The 24,704-nt window shown below is 51.1% G+C and overlaps 1 protein-coding gene across 8 annotated transcripts in view; it reads right to left on the bottom strand.

Annotated features, from left to right (window-relative positions):
* Positions 1-24,704, bottom strand: part of KTN1 (kinectin 1) — a 126,405-nt gene that overhangs the window by 54,148 nt on the left and 47,553 nt on the right. For 7 of the 8 annotated variants that reach the window (XM_077323984.1, XM_077323987.1, XM_077323979.1 and 4 more), the window contains exons 3-15: positions 24,104-24,241; positions 22,389-22,565; positions 19,139-19,269; positions 17,217-17,333; positions 14,145-14,285; positions 11,824-11,930; positions 9,871-10,003; positions 8,195-8,282; positions 5,343-5,509; positions 3,795-3,863; positions 2,073-2,110; positions 1,597-1,687; positions 779-847 (exon numbers count right to left, since the gene is read on the bottom strand). In XM_077323984.1, coding sequence (XP_077180099.1) covers positions 779-847; positions 1,597-1,687; positions 2,073-2,110; positions 3,795-3,863; positions 5,343-5,509; positions 8,195-8,282; positions 9,871-10,003; positions 11,824-11,930; positions 14,145-14,285; positions 17,217-17,333; positions 19,139-19,269; positions 22,389-22,565; positions 24,104-24,241 — 1,466 coding nt within the window. The remainder of the gene's footprint in view (positions 1-778; positions 848-1,596; positions 1,688-2,072; positions 2,111-3,794; positions 3,864-5,342; positions 5,510-8,194; positions 8,283-9,870; positions 10,004-11,823; positions 11,931-14,144; positions 14,286-17,216; positions 17,334-19,138; positions 19,270-22,388; positions 22,566-24,103; positions 24,242-24,704) is intronic. The other variant, XM_077323981.1, reaches the window with a different exon arrangement.

Raw genomic sequence — 24,704 nt, 5'->3', positions numbered from 1 at the left:
CTTTCGTTTAGAAGAAGAAGAAGAAGAGTTGGTTCTTATATGCCGCTTTTCCCTACCCAAAGGAGGCTCAAAGCGGCTTACATTCGCCTTCCCTTTCCTCTCCCCACAACAGACACCCTGTGAGGGAGGGGAGCCTGAGAGAGCCCTGAGATTACTGAAGAAGAAGCGGAGTTGGTTCTTATATGCCGCTTTTCCCTACCCGAAGGAGGCTCAAAGCGGCTTACATTCGCCTTCCCATTCCTCTCCCCACAACAGACACCCTGTGAGGGAGGGGTGCCTGAGAGAGCCCTGAGATTACTGAAGAAGAAGAGTTGGTTCTTCTATGCCACTTTTCTCTACCTGAAGAAGTCTCAAAATGGCGTACAGTCGCCTTCCCTCTCCTCTCCCCACAACAGACACCCTGTGGGGTGGGTGAGGCTGAGAGAGCCCTGATATCACTGCTCGGTCAGAACAGTTTTATCAGTGCCGTGGTGAGCCCAAGGTCACCCAGCTGGCTGCATGTGGGGGAGCGCAGAATCCAAACTGGCATGCCAGATTAGAAGTCCGCACTCCTAACCACGACACCAAACTGGCTATATGGATTCTTTCTAAACAATGCCTTAGCAGCAGCTGCCACCATGACACAAGGCTCTTCACTTGTGGGGGGATGAAGGGAAGCTGTGGGAGTCACTTTGTGAAAGGCTCTGCCTGTGGCAGCAGCCCTTTCACAGCACAAGGGAAATGTAGCATCGTGGACAGAGGGGCAGGTTCCTTTGACAGGTGCGAGAGGCTTCGTTACCTGTTCGTTCGTCAGAGCCTGCAGTTTCTGCATTTCGGCTTTCAAGGACATGTTCATGTTCTGCAGAGCCTGGAGAGAGAAGAAGCACGACCTACGTGGCAGGCAAGCGCAAGGAGGGGAAAGAAACACGCGCATGCACGCGCCACCCACAGAATTTGGGGCCAGGATACGGCAACCTGGGAATCTACCTTCTCCTGCCTTTCTGCCTCTGAAGGGGCTTTGTGGAGGCTCAGGTTTCCAGTCGGAGGACTAAGATTTCCCATGGGGGGGGCGGGAGGGAGGGAAAGGAGATTTGGCCGTCTGCAAAGCACCATACACTTCATGGCCATTAGGTTTGACCCTGACTAAACTTTCGGGAAAGGGGGGGGGGGTGACACAGTCTAAGAGACTAAGCTGCCGAAGAAACTATTTGCTCAATTTGACTTTGTGGGAGGTGGTGGGCAGGGCCAGTCAGGGCAAAGCTGGCTGCACCCTGATTGGCCCTATTCTAACTTGGACAGCCGGACACGTTCCACCCCCTAGGCTGTTTCACAAATATATAGAGGTACAACAATGGATAAGGATGTGTGCCATTGACCTCTGAGGAAGACCCAATGAGGGTCGAAACGTACCAGGTTTAAAGCCTAAGATCTCAGAAGCTAAGCAGGATCAGCCCTGGGGAGCGCTTGGCTGGGAGACCACCGAGAAGGTCAGGGTCACTATGCAGAGTAAGCCAAACGACATCTGAAATGTTTTTGCCTTGAAAATCCCACCATGTTGCTGTAACTTTTCAACCCCTGCCTCCCTCCCCCAGTTAAGGTCTGAGATTGTAACCCTACCAATAGATCCTCTTCCTTGCTGGTTACTTTCATGCGTTCGTCCGCTAAGGATTCCTCGGCTTGGCCGATGAGTTTGTCTTTTTCTGCAATCCTGCAATTAAACAACAGCAGCGAGTGAGTGAGTGAGTGAGTGAGTGAGTGAGTGAGTGGATGAAGAAGAAGAGTTGGTTCTTATATGCAGCTTTTCCCTACCCAAAGGAGGCTCAAAGCGGCTTACAGTCGCCTTCCCTTCCCACTCCCCACAACAGACACCCTGTGGGGTGGGTGAGGCTGAGAGAGCCCTGATATCACTGCCCGGTCAGAACAGTTTTATCAGTGCCGTGGCGAGCCCAAGGTCATCCAGCTGGCTGCATGTGGGGGAGCGCAGAATCGAACTCGGCATGCCAGATTAGAAGTTCACACTCCTAACCACTACACCAAACTGAATCAATCAATCAATCAATAGAGGGGGCAGGGGGGTGGGGAGGAATACTTACACTTTGTGGAGTTCTTCTGCCAGGGCTGAAGCAGAGTTCTGAAAGACAGAAGACACACAGCTGACAGGTGTGGGTCTAAATAGAGGACCCATTTGAAGTCAGTGCTTATTCGCCACAAGGTACAGAGGGAACACTCTGACAAGAGCACTGCCACTCTGTATTCTTGGGTCTTGGAGGACCACCGTGGGAGGGTTTCTTGAGTTCTGGCCCCATTTCTTGAGTTTTGGCCACTGTATGACACAGAGGATTGGTCTCAATGGGTCACTGGCCTGATCCAACATGGCTTCCCTCACGTTCTTACATCTAGGGCAGTGGTCCCCAACCTTTTTATCAACGGGGACCGGTCAACCCTTGAAACTTTTACTGAGGCCCGGGGGAGGGGGGGTTAGTCTTTTGCTGAGGGACATTGCCGCCTCCTGAGCCCCTGCTCTGCTTGCTTTCCCACCGGCACCCCTGACTTCCCGCTGCCCGCTGGGGGCGCTGCCAGCAGCAGCTACGCAATGCCATGCCGAGGGGGAGCCCCAGCCATGGCGGCAGCTGGAGAGCACCAAAGGTGAGCCGGCGGCAGAGTGGAATGGCAGCCCCCAAGGCAGCAGCCGGGGAGGAGGATGGGGAGGAGCTGCAGCCCGGTACCGACTGATCCACGGACCGGTACCTGTCTCCGGGCCAGGGGTTGGGGACCACTGGTCTAGGGCATTGAGGCTCTGCATTCTTGGTGCTTTGAGGGCAACCACAGGAGGGCTTCCAGAGTTCTAGCTCTTGGGTTTTGGCCCCAGGCCCCAGAGGACTCTTCTGATGTTCATATGAAGGCCTTGGCCTCTCTGCCCTGTTGTTGGCCTTCCAGAGGAACTGGCTGGCCCCTGTGTGAGACAGGAGGCTGGACTGGATGGACCCCTGGTCTGACCCAACAGGGCTCTTCTGATGTTCTTAGGAAGGCCTTGGCCTCTCTGCCCTGTTGTTGGCCCTCCAGAGGAACTGGCTGGCCCCTGTGTGAGACAGGAGGCTGGACTGGAGGGACCCCTGGTCTGACCCAGCAGGGCTCTTCTGATGTTCTTAGGAAGGCCTCGGCCTCTCTGCCCTGTTGCTGGCCCTCCAGAGGAACTGGCTGGCCCCGGTGTGAGACAGGAGGCTGGACTGAATGGACCCTCACTGGTCTGATCAAACAGGGCTCTTCTGAAGTTCTTAGGCTCTTCCTCAAAAGTATGATCAAATGAGAGATTATAGTTCTCCTCACTGCTTCATCCCACATGCTAATTCCCAAATTTAATTCAGTGATTTTTTAAAATCCTAACCTCCCTTCAAAGGGCTCAGCACAGAACGAACAGTCACAGCAACCCTGCAAAACAGATTGGGTGGAGTTTGCGACTGGTCCAATGGTACCTGTGTCCGTCAAGCCGGGAGGGGATATCTGAAGTGGTGTTTTCCTGCCTCTAATCCTGCCAAAAGCCACTGCAGAGGGGTTCCCCAAAAAAAGGCCTTCCCCTGGCGCCCACCAAGCTTTTCAGAAAGTCCATGGGGCCCCCAAATATTGGGCCTCATTCAAAGAAAATTTTCCATGGCTGCAAAAGCAGCCATTTTGGGTTTGGCTCCGCCCTCTGTGGCAGCCATTTTAGGTCCGGGCTACCAACATACCCTTCCACAAAATCCCAAAAGTTCCCAAAGGCGCAAAAAGGGGGACCCCCACACTGCCCCAAACAAACGGGGGCTGTACCAAATGCGTACCTGAACGGCCCTTTGTGAATGGAACTTCTGGGCCTGAGCCTTCAAAGCCTCGTTCTGTTCCAACAGCTCCTTTCAGAAAGAGAAAAGGAAAAAAAGAAATACTAAGTGAACAAAACCGGCAAGAAATAGGTCACTCTGAAATGTAAAGAAGTTTCCCACCAAAGGACTCCAGTTTTAACCTCCAAGGCCTTATGGGGTCCAGGGCTGAGGGACCACATCTCCAAGGGCCTTCCCCCAGCACTTGCTCTCTTGCAGCAGGAGCCATAGGAGGTAATCAGGGTTCTTTCGGGGAAGCAAGGGTTCTTTGCTGTTTGGGTCTCGTTTGCACTCTGTGTCATCAGTAGCGTTTTCAATTGGCAACCACTGTGCGATTTTGAAGGAGTGCGGAAAGCTCCTGTCTGTCTGTCGGTCTGTCTGTCTGTCTGTCTGTCTCTCGCAGCAGGAACCATAGCAGGTAATCAGGGGTCGTTTGTGGTTTGGCAGGGCTCTCTGTGTCTCTCTGTCTCCTGCATGGCTAAGAGGAATGTGGCTAGCGTCCAGAGAAGGAGGGCAGGAGCTGGAGAGCCAATCAGGCCGCACACTGATTGGCCCTCTTCCATCTCAGACTGCCAGGACACTCTCCACCCCCAGGGCTGTTTCACAGGAACAATGGATAAGGATACACAAACGCACACACACACACTGAAGTAAATAGTTTAGATTGTTTTATAGTTAAGGGGAATTTTATGGTAGGGTTTGACTTGTTACCTGCCATGAACTGTCTTGTGCAAGAGTAGCAGGTTATAAATCAATCGATCAATTTAAAATGAATGAATGAATGAATGAATGAATGAATGAATGAATGAATGAATGAATGAATGAATGAATGAATGAATGAACGAACGAACGAACGAACGAACGAATGAATGAATGGATTTATAGGGCAAATACAATCAACAGAGTTAAAAACAACACTTAAAAACCGGCGTCCCATACTTCCTATCTCTCCCACAGTGTTCCCCCCATTAGTCGCCAGGGCTCGATGGTCCATAGTACAGCATTCTGACCTAGGGAGGGGGTGTTCTTGGGAGTTCCTGGAGGCCTGGCCTCAACCAATGCCCGGTGGAAGAGCTCCGTTTTACAGGCCCTGCAGAACTAATTAAGTTCTGACAGAGCCCGTTTCTCTTCCGAGAGCTCATCCCATCAGGAAGGGGCCAGGATCGAAAAGGCCCTGGCTCTGGTTGAAGTCAAGCCCACGTCTTGTGGGAAGGGGACCACCAGCCTGTTTGAACCGGCAGAGCACAACATACTTTGAGGAGTACACTCGGGAGAGCTGGTCCCTCAGATCACGCTGCATTCTTTGGACCACTACGTTAGGCTAATGCAGGGGTAGTCAAACTGCGGCCCTCCAGATGTCCATGGACTACAATTCCCAGGAGCCCCTGCCAGCATTTGCTGGCAGGGGCTCCTGGGAATTGTAGTCCATGGACATCTGGAGGGCCGCAGTTTGACTACCGCTGGGCTAATGCCATCCCTGCTTTTATACTTTGTAACTGAACGGTCCCATACCTGCACCTGCCTCTGTATCGAGTCCTCAGCCGTGACCCTCTTTTGCTCCGCTTCCATCAGCTGGATCATCCTTTGCTCCAGCTGCTGTTTGGAGACCATGGTGTCGGTCAGCTTGCTGTGCAGGCTCTGGATTTCGTTGTCCTTGGCCACAAGCTTATTCTGGACATCTGCCATTGACAAAAAAGGAGGGGGGAGCTGAGAGGTGGAAACATCCCCTTTATAAAGCCCAGGGGTGACCAAAATGTGGCTCTCCAGATCTCCATGGACTACAGTTCCCATGAGCCTCGTGGGAATTGTACTCCATGGACATCTGGAGAGCTATAGTTTGGCCACTCAGATATAGCACGTAGCACAAACTTACAGGAAAAGGTAACCTTTATGAAATTCCTTTTAACCTGGAGCCGTTTTGCATGTTACATGGCCACCAGTAAAGGTTCCGAACTCCAGACTGGGAAATTCCTGGTTGTTTGGGGGTGAGGCCTGGGGAGCACAGGGCTTGTGGAAGGGAAGGAGGGACTTAAGCGGGATGTAATATAACAGAGTCCACCCTCTAAAGCAGCCATTTTCTCCAGGGGAGGTAAATGATTCTGCAGGGACCTGCAAGACGGAGCTCTTTCGCAAAACACAGTGTTGAGGCCAGTGGAAAAACTCACCAAACAGCTAAACCGGGCCGCCCTCTACTCCCTTCTACCCTTCCCTTTTCTTCCCCCTTTCTTTTCTTCTTGCCTCCACGAGGACAGAAGCTTTATACCAGGGGTAGTCAAACTGTGGCCCTCCAGATGTCCATGGACTACAATTACCATGAGCCCCTGTCAGCGTTCGCTGGCAGGGGCTCACGGGAATTGCAGTCCATGGACATCTGGAGGGCCGCAGTTTGACTACCCCTGCTTTAGACAGTAGTCAGACAGTAGAATTTTAATCACTGTTTTAATCTTCATCATGAGCCTCTTGTGGCGCAGAGTGGTAAGGCAGCCGTCTGACAGCTTTGCCCATAAGGCTGGGAGTTCAATCCCAGCAGCCGGCTCAAGGTTGACTCAGCCTTCCATCCTTCCGAGGTCGGTAAAATGAGTACCCAGCTTGCTGGGGGGTAAACGGTAATGACTGGGGAAGGCACTGGCAAACCACCCCGTATTGAGTCTGCCAAGAAAACGCTAGAGGGCGTCACCCCAAGGGTCAGACATGACTCGGTGCTTGCACAGGGGATACCTTTACCTTTACCTTTAATCTTCATCGGTTGCTCAAAGGATGTGTATTAGCTGAGAACCACCCCAAGGTGACCATTCATGAGGGCGCACTATAAAAAAAATTTCTCTAAATACATAAATCTCTGTAGACTGGAGAGATTATGGGTTATAATTTGGGTTATAATTTCGGGAGACCTCCATGTATATCTATACACATAGATGACGTATCATCAGATGACAATGGGCAAGATTTAAGGTAAGGCACTTTCTGTTCTGCAGTGCCCAGTGCGAGCACCCCTCTTGCCTGCCCACCAAAGGCTCACGGTAGCAAACAGCACCCAACATCCTCTGGGCAAGCGTCCCAGAATGCTACGCTTGTTGCCTTGGCTCGTAAGACATGAAACTGTCGGATAAAGCCTCTTTAGCATGCACCAAGAAGAGGCGAAGAAACCCCAAAGGAAACTATCTGAGGCACCGATTCCACAACGTCCCACGCATGCACGTCCTGAAAAGCACCTGAATGTGAACGTACTGTGGGAAATTGAACTAAAAAAAACTAAAATAAAAGGCAATTATAAGAGTATCAATCTCACGGAACGGGCCGTGGCTCAGTGGCAGAGCCTCTGTGTGGCATGCGGAAGGTCCCCGGTTCAATCCCCGGCATCTCCAGTTAGAAGGACCAGGCAGGAGGGGATGGGAAAGACTGACCAGGATAGACCAGTGATCTGACTTAGTATAAGAAGATTCCTGTGTTCAAAGTTATTAGGGAGAGGCTGTAGCTCAATGGAAGAGCCTCTGCTTGGCGTGCAGAAGGTCGCAGGTTCAATCCCCGGCATCTCCAGTTAAAAGGTCCAGCGGGAAGTGATGGGAAAGACTGACCAGGATAGACCAATGATCTGACTTAGTATAAGCTGCTTCCTGTGTTCATATTTACTAGGGAGGGGCTCAGTGGAAGAGCCTCTGCTTGGCATGCAGAAGGTCCCCGGAAAGGACCAGGCAGGAGGGGATGGGAAAGATTGACCAGGATAGACCAGTGATCTGACTTAGTAGAAGCAGCTTCTTGTGTTTATTTATTTATTAGGAATCTTTACTAGGAAGGGGCTGTGGCAGAACTTTTGCTTGGCATGCAGAAGGTCCCAGGTTCAACCCCCAGTATCCCCGGTTGAAAGGGCTGGGCAGGAGGCGATGGGAAAGACAGTCCAAAGATCTGACTTAGTGTAAGCAGCTTCCTGTCTTCAAATTTATTAGGAATGGGTTATGGTGAAAGAGCCTCTGTCTTGCATGCAGAAGGTCCCAGGTTCAATCCCCTGCAGCTGGAGATACTCTGAGTGGGAAAGGAGCCATGGCTCAGTGGAAGAGCCGGTTAAAAAGATCAGGTAGGAGGTGACAGGAAAGACCTCAGCCTGAGGTCCTGGCGAGCTTCGGCCGATGTGAGTAGATGACACTAATTCTGACGGACCAAGAGTGATGCGGTCTGTGTTCATGAAATGCTAGGGATTGAAACTGGGACCTTCCACGTGCCAAACACCTGAAGCTGGTTGATGCGGAGTTATTTCCATGATGATCACAATGCTTTGCCATTGAGCCACAGCCCCTCCCCATCTTGAATACTGTTAAGGTGTGGAGAGAACACTATTCCGAACATTGTTTGGTTTCCTCTGCTCTCACCCTGCTGGGCGGCCTCGTGCTCCGCCGTCCGTTTGCGGAGGTAGGCCTGCAACTCCTCCCACCGTCGCTCGGCTTCTTGCTGCTGAGCCTGGAAGGGACAGAAACCAAGAAACATCACCAGACTGCAGACCGCATGCATGCCTCCCCCAATGCATGCTAAAAGGAAAGCCCCCCCCCACCACCACCACCACACACACACATCTTTGATGCCCATCTTTGAAGGCACACAGCTCCAAATCTGATCCTGCAAGTTTTGCTTCTTCTGGATTTTGGAGGAAGTGAGTAGGGGGCCGCCTAGTGGGAAGAGAGGATGACGTACGGCAGTGGTCCCCAACCTTTTTGAGGCTGGGGACCGGCAGGGCAACTGCCCACCCGCGCATTGCGCATGCGTGGCTGCGCATTGCGCATGCGCGGCCGAAATAGCGTGTGCGCGAAAGTTCCGCACATGCGCGATTTCGACCGCGCATGGCGCATGTGCCCATGCGCGGCCCGGCCGCGCCTGCGCAATACGTGGGCGCGGCCTTGATTCCTTCTCCCCCCCCCCTCCGGCAGTAAGAAGCTTCCCAGGCCGCAAGCTTGCGGCCTGGGAAGTTTTTTACTGCAGGGGGGGGCGGGGAGAGGGATCCGCGGTCCGGCGCCATGGCCTTCGCGGCCCGTCACCGGGCCGCGGCCCGCGGGTTGGGGACAACTGACGTACAGCACAAAGAAAAAAGTAACACAACAGAGTTTGAGTCCAGTGGTGTCTGGCCCAGCAAAGTTTAATTCTGGGTATAAGGGTCAACTGAGTGGCTTAGCATGTGGAGTGAGACAAGAACTCGATATTTCTGTTAAGCCCTGGGGGTTCCATTGTTTTGAGCGTTGTAATAACTTGTCAGTGTGATGTAAAGGTTGCATTCTCTCAAATATTGGCCTAAGTTCCCCATGTATTTCAGATCACAGTGAATAGGACAGGGGTCCCCAACCTATTCTGAAGCTGTGGGTGCATCTGGCATTTTGAAAGAGTGCTGAGCACCACCGCCAAATGACTATCATAAGGACCTGAGCCAAGGATATGCGCACAGAGAACAACACATGCAGATGAAGAAGGACAATGCACATCCAGAAGGCTACGGAGGAGCAGGGAAAAGGACACGGTATTTGTGTGAATGCAGCCAACTGCAGGTCCCGCCTTCACATTAGTTCTGTCCACTTCCCTGAAACACAGGGTGGGCACCAGTTGTGCCAAGTTTGGGAATGTTGATTTAGAGTGTCATAGGGTTCAGATTCTGCATAAGGCAAATTGTGCAAGAGCCAGGGAGGAAAAAGCCACAAACTTAAGTTTTGTTTTTCTTTGCAATGCTCGAAAAGGCACTGGGGAAGATTTGGGAACCCCACACCAAGATTTGGGAACCCCACACCTCAGAAGAGGCCTTTCTGGGGGAGGGAATGGGCTACCACCAGAGGGACCAAGCAGAAAAGTCATTTTCTTGGTGGCTCCGCCTCCTGTGGCAGCCATTTTGTGACTGGCTCCACCTCCTGCGGCAGCCATTTTGCAGCGCCGGCCACTACGCTGTGTCAGAATTCCAAAGGTGCCCACAAGCTCAAAAAGGCCAAGGACTCGTGCAGCGTAGGGCCTGAAAATCTGCAAGCCCCCTGACAGCGTCCGAACAGCTGCAGGCAACGAGGAAGGAGTTTACCTTCAGCTGATTGATGGCTTGCTCCGCGTTATTCTTCAGGAGTTCCTCCTGCTGCAACTTGCTGTTCTTCTCCGTCAGCTCATTCACCAGCCGGGCGCAATCCTGGCGCAGTTTGTTGAGCTCCGAAGACTGCCTGGATTAAAAAGGAAGGGCCTCGTTGTCCACGCCTGGGCAAGGCAGTGGCCGACAGCACTGAGGAGGGCTAACAGGAACCCAGAGGAGGAGGGACGGCTGACGTCAGCAACTGGGAGTAACAAAATAATTGGGGGTGTGCAGGAAAAGCCCTGAAACCCCTGGGACTGCGATGCCGCTGATAACCCTGGGACAGTCTAGCACAGGGCTAGTCAACCTGTGGTCCTCCAGATGTCCATGGACTACAATTCCCATGAGCCCCTGCCAGCGTTTGCTGGCAGGGGCTCATGGAATTGTAGTCCATGGACATCTGGAGGACCACAGGTTGACTACCGCTGGTCTAGCACACACGTCTGCAAAGAACAAATCCAGCCAAAACAGAGAATCCCCGTGATACATTCTTGTTCGAACTGAAGGATGCTTTTTGAGAGTCAGCATAATGGGGTGGTTAAGAGCAGTGGCTTCTACTCTGGCGAGCCAGGTTTGATTCCCTGTTCCTCTACAGGCAGCCGGCTGGGCGACCTTCGGCTAGTCACAGCCCTGATAGAGCTGTTCTCACAAAGCAATTCTGTCTCAGCCTCACCTCCGTCACAGGGTGCCTGTTGTGGGAAGAGGAAGGGAAGGCGACTGTAAGCCGCTTTGAGACTCCTTCGGACAGTGAAAAATGGGGAATATAGATCAACTCTTCTTCTGGTTAGAGGATTGTAAGACTAGTCTCTGAGAGATCCAAGTTCAAATCCCCACTCGTGCTGTGGATGCTCCACGGTGGCCTTGAGCTGGTCGCATACTCTCAGTCTAACCCAGTGGTCCCCAAACCATGGGCCGATTTCGGCCGCGCATGGCACATGTGCGCATGCGTGGCCCGGCCGCGCATGCGCGGCATGCGCAGGCGGGCAGTTGCCCTGCCGGTTCCCAGCCTCAAAAAGGTTGGGGACCACTGGTCTAACCTACCTCAGAAGGTTATTATGAGGGTAAAATGGAAGAGATGAGGACATGTGCTGCTTTGGGTTCCCAGTAAGGAGAAAAGCAAGATAAAAATGAAGTTAATTAAAGAAAATGTAATTGTCCTCACTAGGGATTCATGATTTAGCCAACTGATCAATCTTGTGATCAGTTACATAAGAAAGTAAGAGAAGCCATGTTGGATTAGGCCAATGGCCCATCCAGTCCAACAGTCTGTGACATGCAGTGGCCAAAACCCAGGGGTCATTGGGAGGTCCACCAGTGAGGCCAGAACTCCAGAAATCCTCCCAAGCACCAAGACAGAGCATCCCTGCCTCAGACATAAAAAGAGAAGCATTGTTGGATCAAGGCCAATGGCCCATCCAGTCCCACACTCTGTGTCACACAGGGACCAAATCCCAGGTGCCCTCAGGAGGCCCATCACTGGCCGTTTTGGGAAGGGGGGCAGGTCAACATGATCATATCACCGATAAATTAAGATATATATATTAGAATCATAGAGTCACAGAGTTGGAAGGGACCTCCTGGGTCATATATCAGATTAATTAACACCCACCCATTCAAGAAACCCTTCCAAGACTCAAGAAATCCCAGGTTTTCAGGAATGCTTTAGGATGCTTAGGGCTGATCCTGCCTTGAGCAGGGGGTTGGACTAGATGGCCTGTATGGCCCCTTCCAACTCTATGATTCTGTGATTCTAGGAAACCCTGGCTGAGAGGTACATCCCAAAGGCTTAAAGGTGCTACTGGACTCTGATTTTATTACGCTACCTCAGAATCTACGGAATCTATCCCAAGGGCTAGTTTATAAAGAAAAGCACTCAGGGCGGGAGGTTCGGCAGAAGCACCAATAGCGTACTTGCTTTCCATTTGGTTGGTGGACGTGCTGACAGCGTCTCTCAGGATACCGTTCTCCTGCTTGAGACGATTGATCTCCGCCTCCATCTGCTCACGAAGTTGCTGGAACTAGAGAGAAAGAGAGAGAAGGAGAGAGAAAGAGATTGAGAAAGATCAGTAGTTCCTTTCTGTTTTAAAGACCAGCTGGGTTGTGTCTCTTTTTCTACATATTGAATCAAATGCAGATTTAAAGTCAACAAAGGCCACAAAAAGCGATCTCTTATCAGAATGCACATACTTGTCAATTAAGTGCTGTAAGAAGAAGAAGAAGAGTTGGTTCTTATATGCCGGTCAGAACAGTTTTATCAGTGCTGTGACTAGCCCAAGGTCACCCAGCTGGCTGCATGTGTTGGAGCGCAGAATCGAACCTGGCATGCCAGATTAGAAGTCCACACTCCTAACCACGACACCAAACTAAGACTAAACAATGATCCATAACTGATCTGCCATGTTCTTCTTTTAAGCCGGCCTGTCCTTCTTCTAAGAAATCTTCTTGGTCAAGCCAATCACACAATCTTAAACTAAGGTGTGTTTTTACAGCAACAAGCCAGATGGTTTTGAGAAACTGATAAAGGTCACACGAAGGGCGCAGCTGACCCTGACAGGAACCCAAGCAAAGGGCAGTCCTATATACACAGCCTCTGCATACAGAATTTACACAAATGTTGATGTTGAATGTAAAACATTTTATTGAGAGCCAGCTTGGTGTCGTGGTTAGACACACCGAAATCTAATCCAGCGAGCCGGGTTTGATTCCCCGCTCCTCCTCCACATGCAGCCAGCTGGGTGATCTTGGGTTCCCCACAGCATTGATAAAGCTATTCCAACTGAGCAGGAATATCAGCGCTCTCTCAGCCTCCCCTCCCTCACAGGGTGTCTGTTGTGGGGAGAGGAAAGGGAAGGCGACTGTAAGCCACTCTGAGACTCCTTCGGGTAGGGAAAAGCGGCATATAAGAACCAACTCTTCTTCTTCTTCAGTAATCTCAGGGCTCTCTCAGCCTCACCCACCTCACAGGGTGTCTGTTGTGGGGAGAGGAATGGGAAGGCGACTGTAAGCCGCTTTGAGCCTCCTTCGGGTAGAGAAAAGCGGCATATAAGAACCAACTCTTCTTCAGTAATATCAGGGCTCTCTCAGCCTCCCCTCCCTCACAGGGTGTCTGTTGTGGGGAGAGGAATGGGAAGGCGAATGTAAGCCGCTTTGAGCCTCCTTCAAGTAGAGAAAAGTGGCATCTAAGAACCAACTCTTCTTCTGCAGTAATCTCAGGGCTCTCTCAGCCTCCCCTCCCTCACAGGGTGTCTGTTGTGGGGAGAGGAATGGGAAGGCGAATGTAAGCCACTTTGAGCCTCCTTCAAGTAGAGAAAAGTGGCATCTAAGAACCAACTCTTCTTCTGCAGTAATCTCAGGGCTCTCTCAGCCTCCCCTCCCTCACAGGGTGTCTGTTGTGGGGAGAGGAATGGGAAGGCGAATGTAAGCCACTTTGAGACTCCTTCAGGTACAGATAAGCAGTATATAAGAACCAACTCTTCTTCATTTTTAAAATTCTTTTATATAAACTTTTATTAATTATAAAATAGTTTATATAAGACTCAAACTGGCTTCCCCAGATTCTGCTAAAGGGAGCCTTGACCCTCAAAATCTCATGCCATAAAGATCTTCCCGATTCTGTCTCATGAAAGCAAGGGACAGCTTCTTGCTTGACCATGGCTGAAGAATTGAGAAACTTAGCAGAAAAGTCAGTGCCTTAAGACTCGTTTTTCTTCCTTTGTGAAAGCAGGATTTCCCCCCTCTCTACCCTCGACTCGACTGCTGGTACAGGCAGCAAAAGTGAGGACCACTGTCGTGTCGTGATTAGAAGGGGTGGCCTCTAATCTGGAGAACTGGGTTCGATTCCCCACTTGTCCTCCACGGGCAGCCAGCTGGGTGTCCTCGGGCCAGTCGCAGTTCTCTCACAGCTCTCTCCGCCCCACCTGCCCCACTGGGTTTCTATTGTGGGGAGCGGCAGGGAAGGCGAATATAAACCACTCTGAGACACACGAGACCTGCTGAGTGACCTTGGGCTCGAAACGAGCATTTGCCGCTCCCTAAAAGCATCTGCCTAGAAGGGGATTCTGTAGAACAGGGGTAGTCAAACTGCGCCCCTCCAGATGTCCATGGACTACAATTCCCAGGAGCCCCCGCCAGCATTCGCTGGCAGGGGCTCCTGGGAATTGCAGTCCATGGACATCTGGAGGGGCGCAGTTTGACTACCCCTGCTGTAGAACAACCTAAAAATGGGGAGTTACCTTCATCTTCATCTGTTGGCTTTCTTGGTACCCCCCGTGGATTTTGTTCTGGAAAACGCCGTGCTCTTTCTCCAGCGTGCCGATCCGCTCTCTCATCTTCGCCGCCACCAGGTTGCTTCTTTCCTTTTCGGCCACCAGCTCCTGGGACATCGTAGAACAGGGTTTACTCCGGCTGGCAAACTCATCCTAACCAGGGGCGGGGGGCGGGGGGAGAGCAGGTCTATCCAAATGAAAGGGTGGACTTCTCCCCAAGAGCCACAGCCAGTCTGAGCAGACCAAGAATTTGATTTGGTAGAAGGCACCTTCCTGTGTACCAAGATTCAGGGAAGGAGCCGTGGCTTGGTGCTTTTACCTGCTTTATTATTTTTATATTTATCCTCTGCCTCTCACGGCGATGTTGCCTGGAGGCGGCTTACAAGATAAAGCCATAAAACAATAGATCCCATTCAGATCCCCTTAAAGTCCCATTCAAGCAACAGTAACAATAATCACAATATCCCACAGTCATAAAATGGCAGTAAAACACTAATCGCCCCAACCCAGCTGATCCCAACCAAGGCGTTCAAATAGGGCAGACCCCCAGGTCAGAATTCTGGTCAACTATTCTTTTACTCAGTGCTATGAATTATGCCCATGAGGCTGGGAGTTCCATCCCAGCAGCCGGCTGAAGGTTGACTCAGCCTTCCATCCTTCCGAGGTCGGTAAAATGAGGACCCAGCTTGCTGGGGAGTAAAATTATGTATTTATTATGGCTTTTTTTTTCAGGCCGCTCCTCTCCAAAAATGGGTCTCGGGGCGGCTGACATCAAGGTATGAAACATATCAAATACGATGACGATGTCATCCGTTCAGACATGTCCGACCCTCGGCGATTCTATAGGAAAGTCTTCACCGTGTGCCCCTGTCTCTGACGGCTTGTATGTCAGATATGGATTCGGCGAAAACAAGCTTTGGGCTAAAACATTTTTGCTGAAATCGCCCCCTCCCACAAACCACCTAACAAGCCAGGTGTGCCAACTACAAAGCGAAAAAGGAGAAAAAGCAGCAGGTGAGGGCTCAAACTGTTTATTGTAAAAGGATCACACCGAGGCAAAATGAGTCCCGGAGAGCAATGCACTCATTTTCAACTATGTGTCTTCTTCAGTGGCTCTTACGTAGTGTCGAAATTACAGTCCTTTTTGCCGTTCAGAAACAATTCAGCTCCCCCAGCCACAAGAGTTCTTCGATTTTATGTAAACTGGGGACCCTGTGGTCAAACGCCTACAATGTTCAACCCCCAGTTTATATAAAATTGAAGAACTGAGGATCCCCTGTATATTGCAAGGTTGTGGGAGCTGAATTGTTTCTGAATGACAAAAAGGACTTTCGACGTTACTTAAGAGCCACTGAAAAAGAGACATAGTTGATTTTGTTTGTTTGTTTGTATGCCACCCTCCCTTTCAGCTCAGGGTGGTTTACACAGAACAGCATAATTCATAAAGGTAAAGGTATCCCCTGTGCAAGCACTGGGTCATGTCTGACCCTTGGGGTGACACCCCCCAGCGTTTTCATGGCAGACTCAATACGGGGCGGTTTGCCAGTGCCTTCCCCAGTCATTACCGTTTACCCCCCAGCAAGCTGGGTACTCATTTTACCGACCTCGGAAGGATGGAAGGCTGCTTCAACCTTGAGCCAGCTGCTGGGATCGAACTCCCAGCCTCATGGGCATAATTCATAGCACTGAGTAAAAGAATAGTTGACCAGAATTCTGTCCTGGGGGTCCTGCCCTATTTGAACGCCTTGGTTGGGATCAGCGGAGTTGGATTGGGGCGATTAGTGTTTTACTGCCATCTTATCACTGTGGGATATTGTGATTATTGTTACTGTTGCTTGAATGGGATTTTAAGGGGATTTGAATGGGATCTATTGTTTTATGGCTTCATCTTGTAAGCCGCCTCCAGGCAACATCGCCGTGAGAGGCAGAGGATAAATATAAAAATAATAAAGCAGATAAATATAAATATATAGTAACAGGGGTGTCAAGAACTCATGAGAACAGTCTCCGTAACATTCCAATGACGATTCCATATGACAATTCTAGAACCAGTGGTCAACAACGGTTAACTTGCTAGCTAAGATTCCGTTGCTAGATCAGAGCGGGGTTCAGGACATGGGGAGGGGGTTTCTAGGGGCCCAGGACGTGCTGCTGGTTCGGTCGGCTTCAACCAAATTGTCATATCCCGTGTCCAGGGTAGCTCTGGAAGGCTGGCTTAGGGCTTAGTTGGGTCGATCTAACTCCTTCCTCAATTCCCCCCTCCCCACCTCTGCTCCTTTGGTTTCCTTTCATCTGTATTTACAACCAGCAAACACTGCCCATTTCCCACCTCCCCACCCCCCCGAACGACAGCTTGTGTCTAAAACAGGGGTAGTCAACCTGTGGTCCTCCAGAGGTCCATGGACTACAATTCCCATGAGCCCCTGCAGCATCTGCTGGCAGGGGCTCATGGGAATTGTAGTCCATGGACCTCTGGTGGACCACAGGTTGACTACCCCTGGTCTAAAAGATCAAAGGCCTTCCCTTTGTGAACCACTGTTCCCACCTGAACCCCCACACCTATATAAGACTGCAAGGAATCATACATAGTTCCTTGACTTGGTCAATGGCTGCTGTTCCTGTCCCTGCGTATTCTGCTCTGCTTTGTGGATATTCTCAATAAAGACTAACTTTCCTTTTTGCACTATGGAGTCATGTTCAAGTTTCGTCTGGGAGAATGTCTTCCCTGCACCAGAATCCTCGAGTTCTGACACAAACGCCTGGCGGAAGAGCTCCCTCTTGCAGGCCCTGCGGAATTGTGGGAGTTCCGCCATGGCCCTGATCTCTTCGGGGAGCTCGTTCCACCAGGTGGGGGCCAAGGCTGAGAAGACCCAGGCCCTGGTTGAGGCCCAACGTTCTCTCCAGGGCTTGTTTTGGCTCGACGGGATCCTTTATAACCAACGGATTGTCTGAGCCATCGCCGGTTTGCTTTCCTCGTCTTTCTATCTGCATCAGCTGACAGGTCTTTTGTTCTCGGGCCAACTACAAAGGTTACCATACCTGCGAGAGCTGCTTGCACTGCTCCTTGGCGATGGCAGCTTCTTCCCTCGAGGCCGAAAGCAGCTTCTCCTTTTCCTGCAGCTGATGGGCGGCAGCGGCAGAGTCACCCTTGCTGGCCTGCAAAGAGGAACAGAATGCCGGGGAGGAGGGACGGACAGGACAAGCCCGTCTCACAGGGGGCTTGGAGTAAACCTGAACGTGGGGGGGGGGGGGGCGGAAGGGGCTGCCAAGTTGCATTTGGCTCATGGGGACTCTGGAGCAGGGGTAGTCAACCTGTGGTCCTCCAGATGTCCATGGACTACAATTCCCATGAGCCCCTGCCAGCAAACGCTGGCAGGGGCTCGTGGGAATTGTAGTCCATGGACATCTGGAGGACCACAGGTTGACTACCCCTGCTCTGGAGGGCAGCCCTTTTCAACCTTCTGACCCTGGGGGAGCCCCTGGAATAATGGGTTTGAGGAGCCCTGGGTTTGAGGAGCCCCGGAAGTGATGTCAGCTGACCCTGCCCTCAAGCCACACCCCCGGAAGTGACATTACTATCCTTACGCCAGCCCTCCTTTTGAAGAAGAAGACGAAGAAGATGAAGACGAAGAAGAAGAAGAAGAAGAAGAAGAAGAAGAAGATTTGGTTCTTATATGCCGCTTTTCTCTACCATAAGGAGTCTCAAAGCAGCTTACAAGCTGCCTCCCTCACTGCTCTTTTATGACTCCTATGGCGGCTCTGCCACATTTAGGCTGGAAAGAAGAGAACACAGCCCAGACCCTTCCATATCCTGCCACTTCAGAGCTCCTTCAAAACTCCCACGGACCCCCAGGAGTCCAGGGCTTCCAAGGCAAGGGACCTCCGGGGGTGGTTTGCCGGTGCCTTCCTCTGCATAGCGGCCCTGGGCTTCCTTGGGGGTCTCCCATCCAAGCACTCACCAGGGCCGACCCTGCTTAGCTTCTGAGAACTGGTGAGATTGGACTAGCCTGGGCCACCCAGGTTACCGCAAGGCTGGAAGGAAGTCACAGCCAGCTTTCAGGGCAAGAGGCATTGAGGGGTGGTTTGCCATGATCTGCCTCTGTGCCGTGACTCTCGACTTCCCTGCTGGTTCCCTATCTGGGTTCTAAGCAGGGCCAGCCCTCCTTGGCTTCCGGGACCCAACAAGTTCAAGCCCACCAAGGCCATCCAGGAGAGAGAGATAAAGCAGCTATAAGTTAGATATTTAAAAAAAAAACAATTATGGGGTAGTCAAACCAGCCCTCCAGATGTCCATGGACCACAATTCCCATGAGCCCTTGCCAGCGTTTGCTCGCAGGGGCTCATGGGAATTGTAGGCCATGAACATCTGGAGGACCACAGGTTGACTACCCCCTGTTCTAGAATACATGCTCTATTGTTTCTGGACCAAGGGGTTGTGGTTGTGGTGTAGTCAAACCAGCCCTCCAGATGTCCATGGACCACAATTCCAATGAGCCCCTGCCAGCAAACGCTGGCAGGGGCTCATGGGAATTGTAGTCCATGGACATCTGGAGGGCTGCAGTTTGACTACCCTTGGTCTAAGGAGTTTTAAAGAAAAACCCTAAAGCAGCAGCCCAGGCTGCTAATTTGACCATGAAGCAAACTTTGACTGACCACAAGGCATCGAGTTTTACTTGAGAAGCCCCTCCCTATTCTGAAATGACCTGAGGTTTGAAAAAAGAAGAATCAAGCCCAAGAGGAAGTGACAAACACCTTCAGCTCCAAAAGAGGGGAACCGCTGCCCGAGAGACAATTGTTGGGCTGCGATCTCCTTTCAGCGCCCAAATGCCCATGCGGTTTGTAAAAGATCAATGACTGCACAGGCCCCATTTCTGGAGTCTCTTCCAATCCATAACAGAAGAGCAGTTACAGGGGTCACCTAGCTCCATCTGTTCCCCTTTCCATTTTGAGGGAGCGCTCACCTTCTGGAGAACGTCCTGGATCACGTTCGACTTCTCCTTCAGCAGCTCCACAACGCTCAAGGCCTCTTCTTCGGTGAAAGCCATGTTCTTCATGGCCGAGAGGAAGTTCTTAAACTTCACTTCTGCGTTTTCTGCAATTAAAACAGAAGCAATCGCCATGCCTAACTCAGGGCAACAGATCCAAGGGAGGCAGGCAATCAATTCTGACCAGGGAGGCAAAGGGCCTCGGTTTACTACAGTTCATGGACACGTCCTCAGATGTTCTACTAAATACAGGAAAAATCTTCGGCTGATACCTGCCCCAAGGAGCTTACCTACCGGGCAAGGGAGTGGAGCGTTGCTAATTTAGGTGGGCAAATCTCAAAGCTAACGCAGGAAAAGAATTAGCTCCCCGTGAAGCAGGTTACAGATTATGGAATCAAGAGGACGGGGTCGGGGGGAGCGGGGAGGCAAACACACTGCAGTTTTGGCAAGCCTACTGGAACCAGATCAAAAATGGGTCACTGTATTAGGACACGCACTAATGGGTTTAAACTACAAGTACAATGATATAGGCTAGATATCAGGAAAAAAAGTTTTCACAGTCAGAGTAGTTCAGCAGTGGAATAGGCTGCCTAAGGAGGTGGGGAGCTCCCCCTCACTGGCAGTCTTCAAGCAAAGGTTGGATACACACTTTTCTTGGATGCTTTAGGATGCTTAGGGCTGATCCAGCGTTGAGCAGGGGGTTGGACTAGATGGCCTGTATGGCCCCTTCCAACTCTGTGATTCTATGATTCTATGGCCTGTGTGGCCCCTTCCAACTCTATGATTCTGTGATTCTGATTCTGAGCAGGGGGTTGGACTAGATGGCCTGTATGGCCCCTTCCAACTCTATGATTCTGTGATTCTATGGCCTGTGTGGCCCCTTCCAACTCTATGATTCTGTGATTCTGATTCTGAGCAGGGGGTTGGACTAGATGGCCTGTATGGCCCCTTCCAACTCTATGATTCTGTGATTCTATGGCATGTATGGCCCCTTCCAACTCTATGATTCTGTGATTCTGATTCTGAGCAGGGGGTTGGACTAGATGGCCTGTATGGCCCCTTCCAACTCTATGATTCTGTGATTCTATGGCCTGTGTGGCCCCTTCCAACTCTATGATTCTGTGATTCTGATTCTGAGCAGGGGGTTGGACTAGATGGCCTGTATGGCCCCTTCCAACTCTATGATTCTGTGATTCTATGGCATGTATGGCCCCTTCCAACTCTATGATTCTGTGATTCTATGGCCTGTATGGCCCCTTCCAACTCTATGATTCTGTGATTCTGATTCTGAGCAGGGGGTTGGACTAGATGGCCTGTGTGGCCCCTTCCAACTCTATGATTCTGCGATTCTATGATTAGTCCGTCTGCAGCAGCAGAAAAGAGCAAGAGGCCAGTAACTTCTGGACCCATCAAATGTGAAAGTCATGTTTGTGCGTCTCCAAAAGCCACCTTTGAGTGAATTTATCATTTATCTGAAGAATGAAAGCTCCTCCCCGGCCACAAATTTTCAGAGTTTGCAGTGTTCCTGGACTTGCTCTTTTCTGCTGCTACAGACAGACTAACACGGCCACCCGTTTTGATCTATCTGGAAGCAAAGCGCCCTAATTTCCTTCAGGGTTGACCCGATTGTTAGCAGACCTGCTCCGGCTCGCAGGTCATCCTGTGGATACCATCTTTATCTCTTGCAAGGGCGGATTCAAGAACACAGCCATTGGTTCATCGTGAGAACCTGTGTTCTGCCGGGTAGCCAGATGGGTAGGGGTAGGGGGTGGGAGTAGGAGTGGGGGGGTCAAGATCTTCTGGGAATATCTAGCAGGGGAGATGCCTGATTGGATCTGACAAACCACCTGGGGCCAGAGAGCAATGACCGTAATAAGGCTGCAGGCCGGAGGGAAGCCGTGCCGAATTGATGCTTGAGCCAAGCTAGTGGGCTGTGATATGTTTAAGATTTATCAAGATGGAGTGTGATGTACAGAACAGGATGCAGCTTGGATCCTCGGCCTGTAAACAGGCGGGCCATCTAATAGCAGGAACTAAATGTATTAGAGATGTTTTTATTTCTCTGTTGCGGAGCTATAGAGACTGCACTGCCTAGCGATACCCTTTTTGTAAAACCTTAGAATAAGCCTTTCTTCGTTTTTACAAAGGGCTGCTTTATCAACAGGAATCACGAGGACCTGCAGGACTGGGTGGCCCAGGAGTCTTCAAGCAAAGGTTGGATACACACTTTTCTTGGATGCTTTAGGATGCTTAGGGCTGATCCTGCGTTGAGCAGGGGGTTGGACTAGATGGCCTGTATGGCCCCTTCCAGCTCTATGGTTCTATGATTCTATGAGGACCCAGCCTTGGGTCTCTGACATTCCTATTTCTCTGACTCCAAGGTTCTGAACCAGTGGAAATCCAGTCCTCTAACAGGCAATGGCCACAGATAGATACCATTACTGCAAGTCTGGCGGGTCTCGCGTCTGCTTTCAAAGAATTGATAAGAAAAATGGCACATCTGGACACCTAATGTTTTTATTTGCAATTACAAAGGAGAGGAACTTTATGCAGAGGTGGCCAAACAGGCTGGAGAGCCATCTGACGGAGAGGCTGATTCTGTGAAGGTTCAAGGGGGTGGCAGGTGACAGTGGATGAGCGAGAGGGTTGGGAGTGTCCTGCATAGTGCAGGGGGCTGGACTAGATGACCCAGGAGGTCCCTCCCAACTCTAGGATTCTATGATTCTAAATTCCGTCTAAACCTCCAGAAGTTCCTGACAGTTAGAGCGGTTCCTCAGTGGAACAGGCTTCCTCGGGAGGTGGTGGGTTCTCCATCTCTGGAGATTTTTAAACAGAGGCTGGAGAGCCATCTGATGGAGAGGCTGATTCTGGAGAGGCTGATTCTGTGGAGGTTCAAGGAGGTGGCAGGTGACAGGGGATGAGCGAGAGGGTTGTGAGTCTCCTACATAGTGCAGGGGGTTGGACTAGATGACCCAGGAGGTCCCTTCCAACTCTACGATTCTATGAAACTGTAGCTCTCCAGATGTCCAAGGACTACAATTCCCACGAGCCCTGCCAGCGTGACCAACTGGCAGAGGCTCATGGAAACTGTAGTCCATGGGCATCTGGAGAGTCACAGTTTAGCCACCCCTGCAGGTCTCAGACCCACTATATGAGCCCTGGGCATTTGTGGCTCTGCTGCTCTAAGTATCCCCCCCACCCACGTGCCCGTTGCCCTTTCCGGTACCTTTATCAGTTTCGTTCTTCAGCTTCTTGGTGTTGCTTTTCTGCAGCCCCTCGATCCCGTCCGGTTTCGCCAAGCTGGCCACTTCTCTCTTCCCCGTGGCCGAGTTCTGCTCAGCGTTGTCCATCAAAGGGATGTAAGTAGTTGCGTGAATCAACGGCTCGTCCACCAACGGCACCACTGGAATTTCAGGAAACCAAAGGGATGAGTAGAGGGGAGGTGCTGAAAAAGTCAGCCGGCTCAGCTTTGGTGTGCCGTCTTTCCAGTCAGTCTGTTTGCACAGCTAAGTGGCTTAATTCTATTTCCCTGCTCAAGAACAAATGTCGTATTTAAGGTTCTAGGTCAGGCTATCTCAACCAGGGTGACGTGAAACTCTGGGGTTTCTTGGTTGCCCAGGACGAGTTTCGTGAATAGGTAGGAGTTAATTTTTAATTTTTACTTATCTGCGGGACCGTTTACCTGCTTATGCCCCCTGCGGGTATGAATTTGCTGGTTGTCCCAGGCCCATGGGACATTCGCCTGGCCTCAACCTGGTGGAACGAGCTCCCGGAAGAGCTACAGACCCTGTCGTACTTGTCAGCCTTCTGTAGGGCCTGTAAGACAGAGCTCTTCTGCCAGGTGTATGGTTGAGGCCATGGTAAGGTTACCAATGAGGATCCTGTAGCGTTCTTTAGATCAGAACCTTCGCTCCCAATGAGAGCGCTTTTGACCATAGTTGGACAGGGGGCAGAACTCTTTGTATTACCATCTTTTTAATGTCTTTCAATGTCTTTAACGCTTAATGCTATGTTGTTTAGGGGGTTTTTTAGGGGGTGTACTGGTTGTTATTGTTTTACTGTGAACCGCCGTGAGTCAAATTAAAGAGACTCAACGTGGTGTCGTGGTTAAGAGTAGTGGATTGTAATCTGGGGAACCAGGTTTGATTCCCCACCCCTCCTCCAGACACAGCCAGCTGGGTGACCTCGGGTCAGTCTAGTTCTCTCTGAACTCTCTCAGCCCCACGTCCCTCACAGAGTGTCTGTGGTGGAGAGAGGAAGGGAAGGTATGTCGCTTTGTGGCCGGGGCTCAAAAGAAGATGAGAATTATGAACATTCTAGGCTTCAAAGCCTAGTAAAAAAGGGGGGACGTGGTGGCAGCCCCCGTATCCCCCGGAGACCCCCCCATGCGGGGTCCCACCCCCCTCCCCGCTGAGTCCCCAGCTTCACTGTGGGGCTTGGAGCATGCCCACAGGGAAGCCTCCACTGCCCAGGCCGCTCCCTGCCGAACTCCAGCTTCACACCTTCCGATTGGCCGCTCACCCGGACTGGCCCCACCCTCCGCCCACTTAGGCCTTAACCAATTATGAGTACTGCTCACAGCGGTTTCAGATGAAGCTGCCTTATACAGTCCTTCCCTTACACTGGCCCTGCCCATTTTATGAAAAGTTTGGCAGGTGCCCAGGGAAGTACTACCTGGTACCATGGTCCCCTTGGACACCATGTTGGGGAACCCTGCCCTGTCCAACGAGGACAGGTCATCAATACAACGAAAACACTGCATCAGGTTCAATTCCAGCAGATGGTGCTAGAACAAAAAAATAGTATTGGTTCGGTAGAAGTGGCCCTGAAAAAAAAGGTGATTTCCCAAGGAGATGCCCACGTAAGGGTCGGAGACTGCTTGTAATTAAGGTTCTTTGGTTCTCCCCCCTACCACAAAAATATGAAAACGGCCCACGCTACCATTATCTGTCTTCTGTTTCTTGGCTGAAATTTTCTTCTTCCCTGATGCACTTTCTGGTTTGATCTCATGATGTAGGAAGGGAGGGTCTTGCTTCTTGGCCGGGGATAGCAGAGAATCACTCTTTGTATCCTGGTCATCTGTGAGGAAAGAAAAGATGAGTGACTTTCGATAGTCTCTTTCACACATGTGCAAAGTTAAAAAGAAAACAAAAGAGAAGCCAAGCTGTTTTGGTCGAGAAAAGCAACGACCCGGGGGTGGGGGGTGGGGGGAGAGACGCTATTTATTTATTATTTGATTTATAGACCACCCAGTTTCTGCAAACAGGTTGGGTCAGTTGACAACATAGCTTGGTATAGCAGTTAAGAGCGATGGCTTCTAATCCGGTGAGCCGGGTTTGATTCCCTGCTCCTCCACATGGGTGACCTCAGGCCAGTCACAGTCCTGATAGTGCTGATCTGAATGAGAAGTTCTGTCAGGGCTCTCTCAGCCCCACGTACCACACAAGGTGTCTGTTGTGGGAAGAGGAAGGGAAGGTGATTGGAAGCCGCTTTGAGCCTCTGTTGGGCAGAGAAAAGCTGGGTATAAAAACCAACTCTTCTA

Source organism: Paroedura picta, chromosome 2, assembly GCF_049243985.1.
Source record: "Paroedura picta isolate Pp20150507F chromosome 2, Ppicta_v3.0, whole genome shotgun sequence".
Lineage (NCBI taxonomy): Eukaryota > Metazoa > Chordata > Lepidosauria > Squamata > Gekkonidae > Paroedura > Paroedura picta.
The sequence above is the reverse complement of the archived record's forward strand: the minus strand, read 5'-3'. Positions and strand labels throughout refer to the sequence as shown.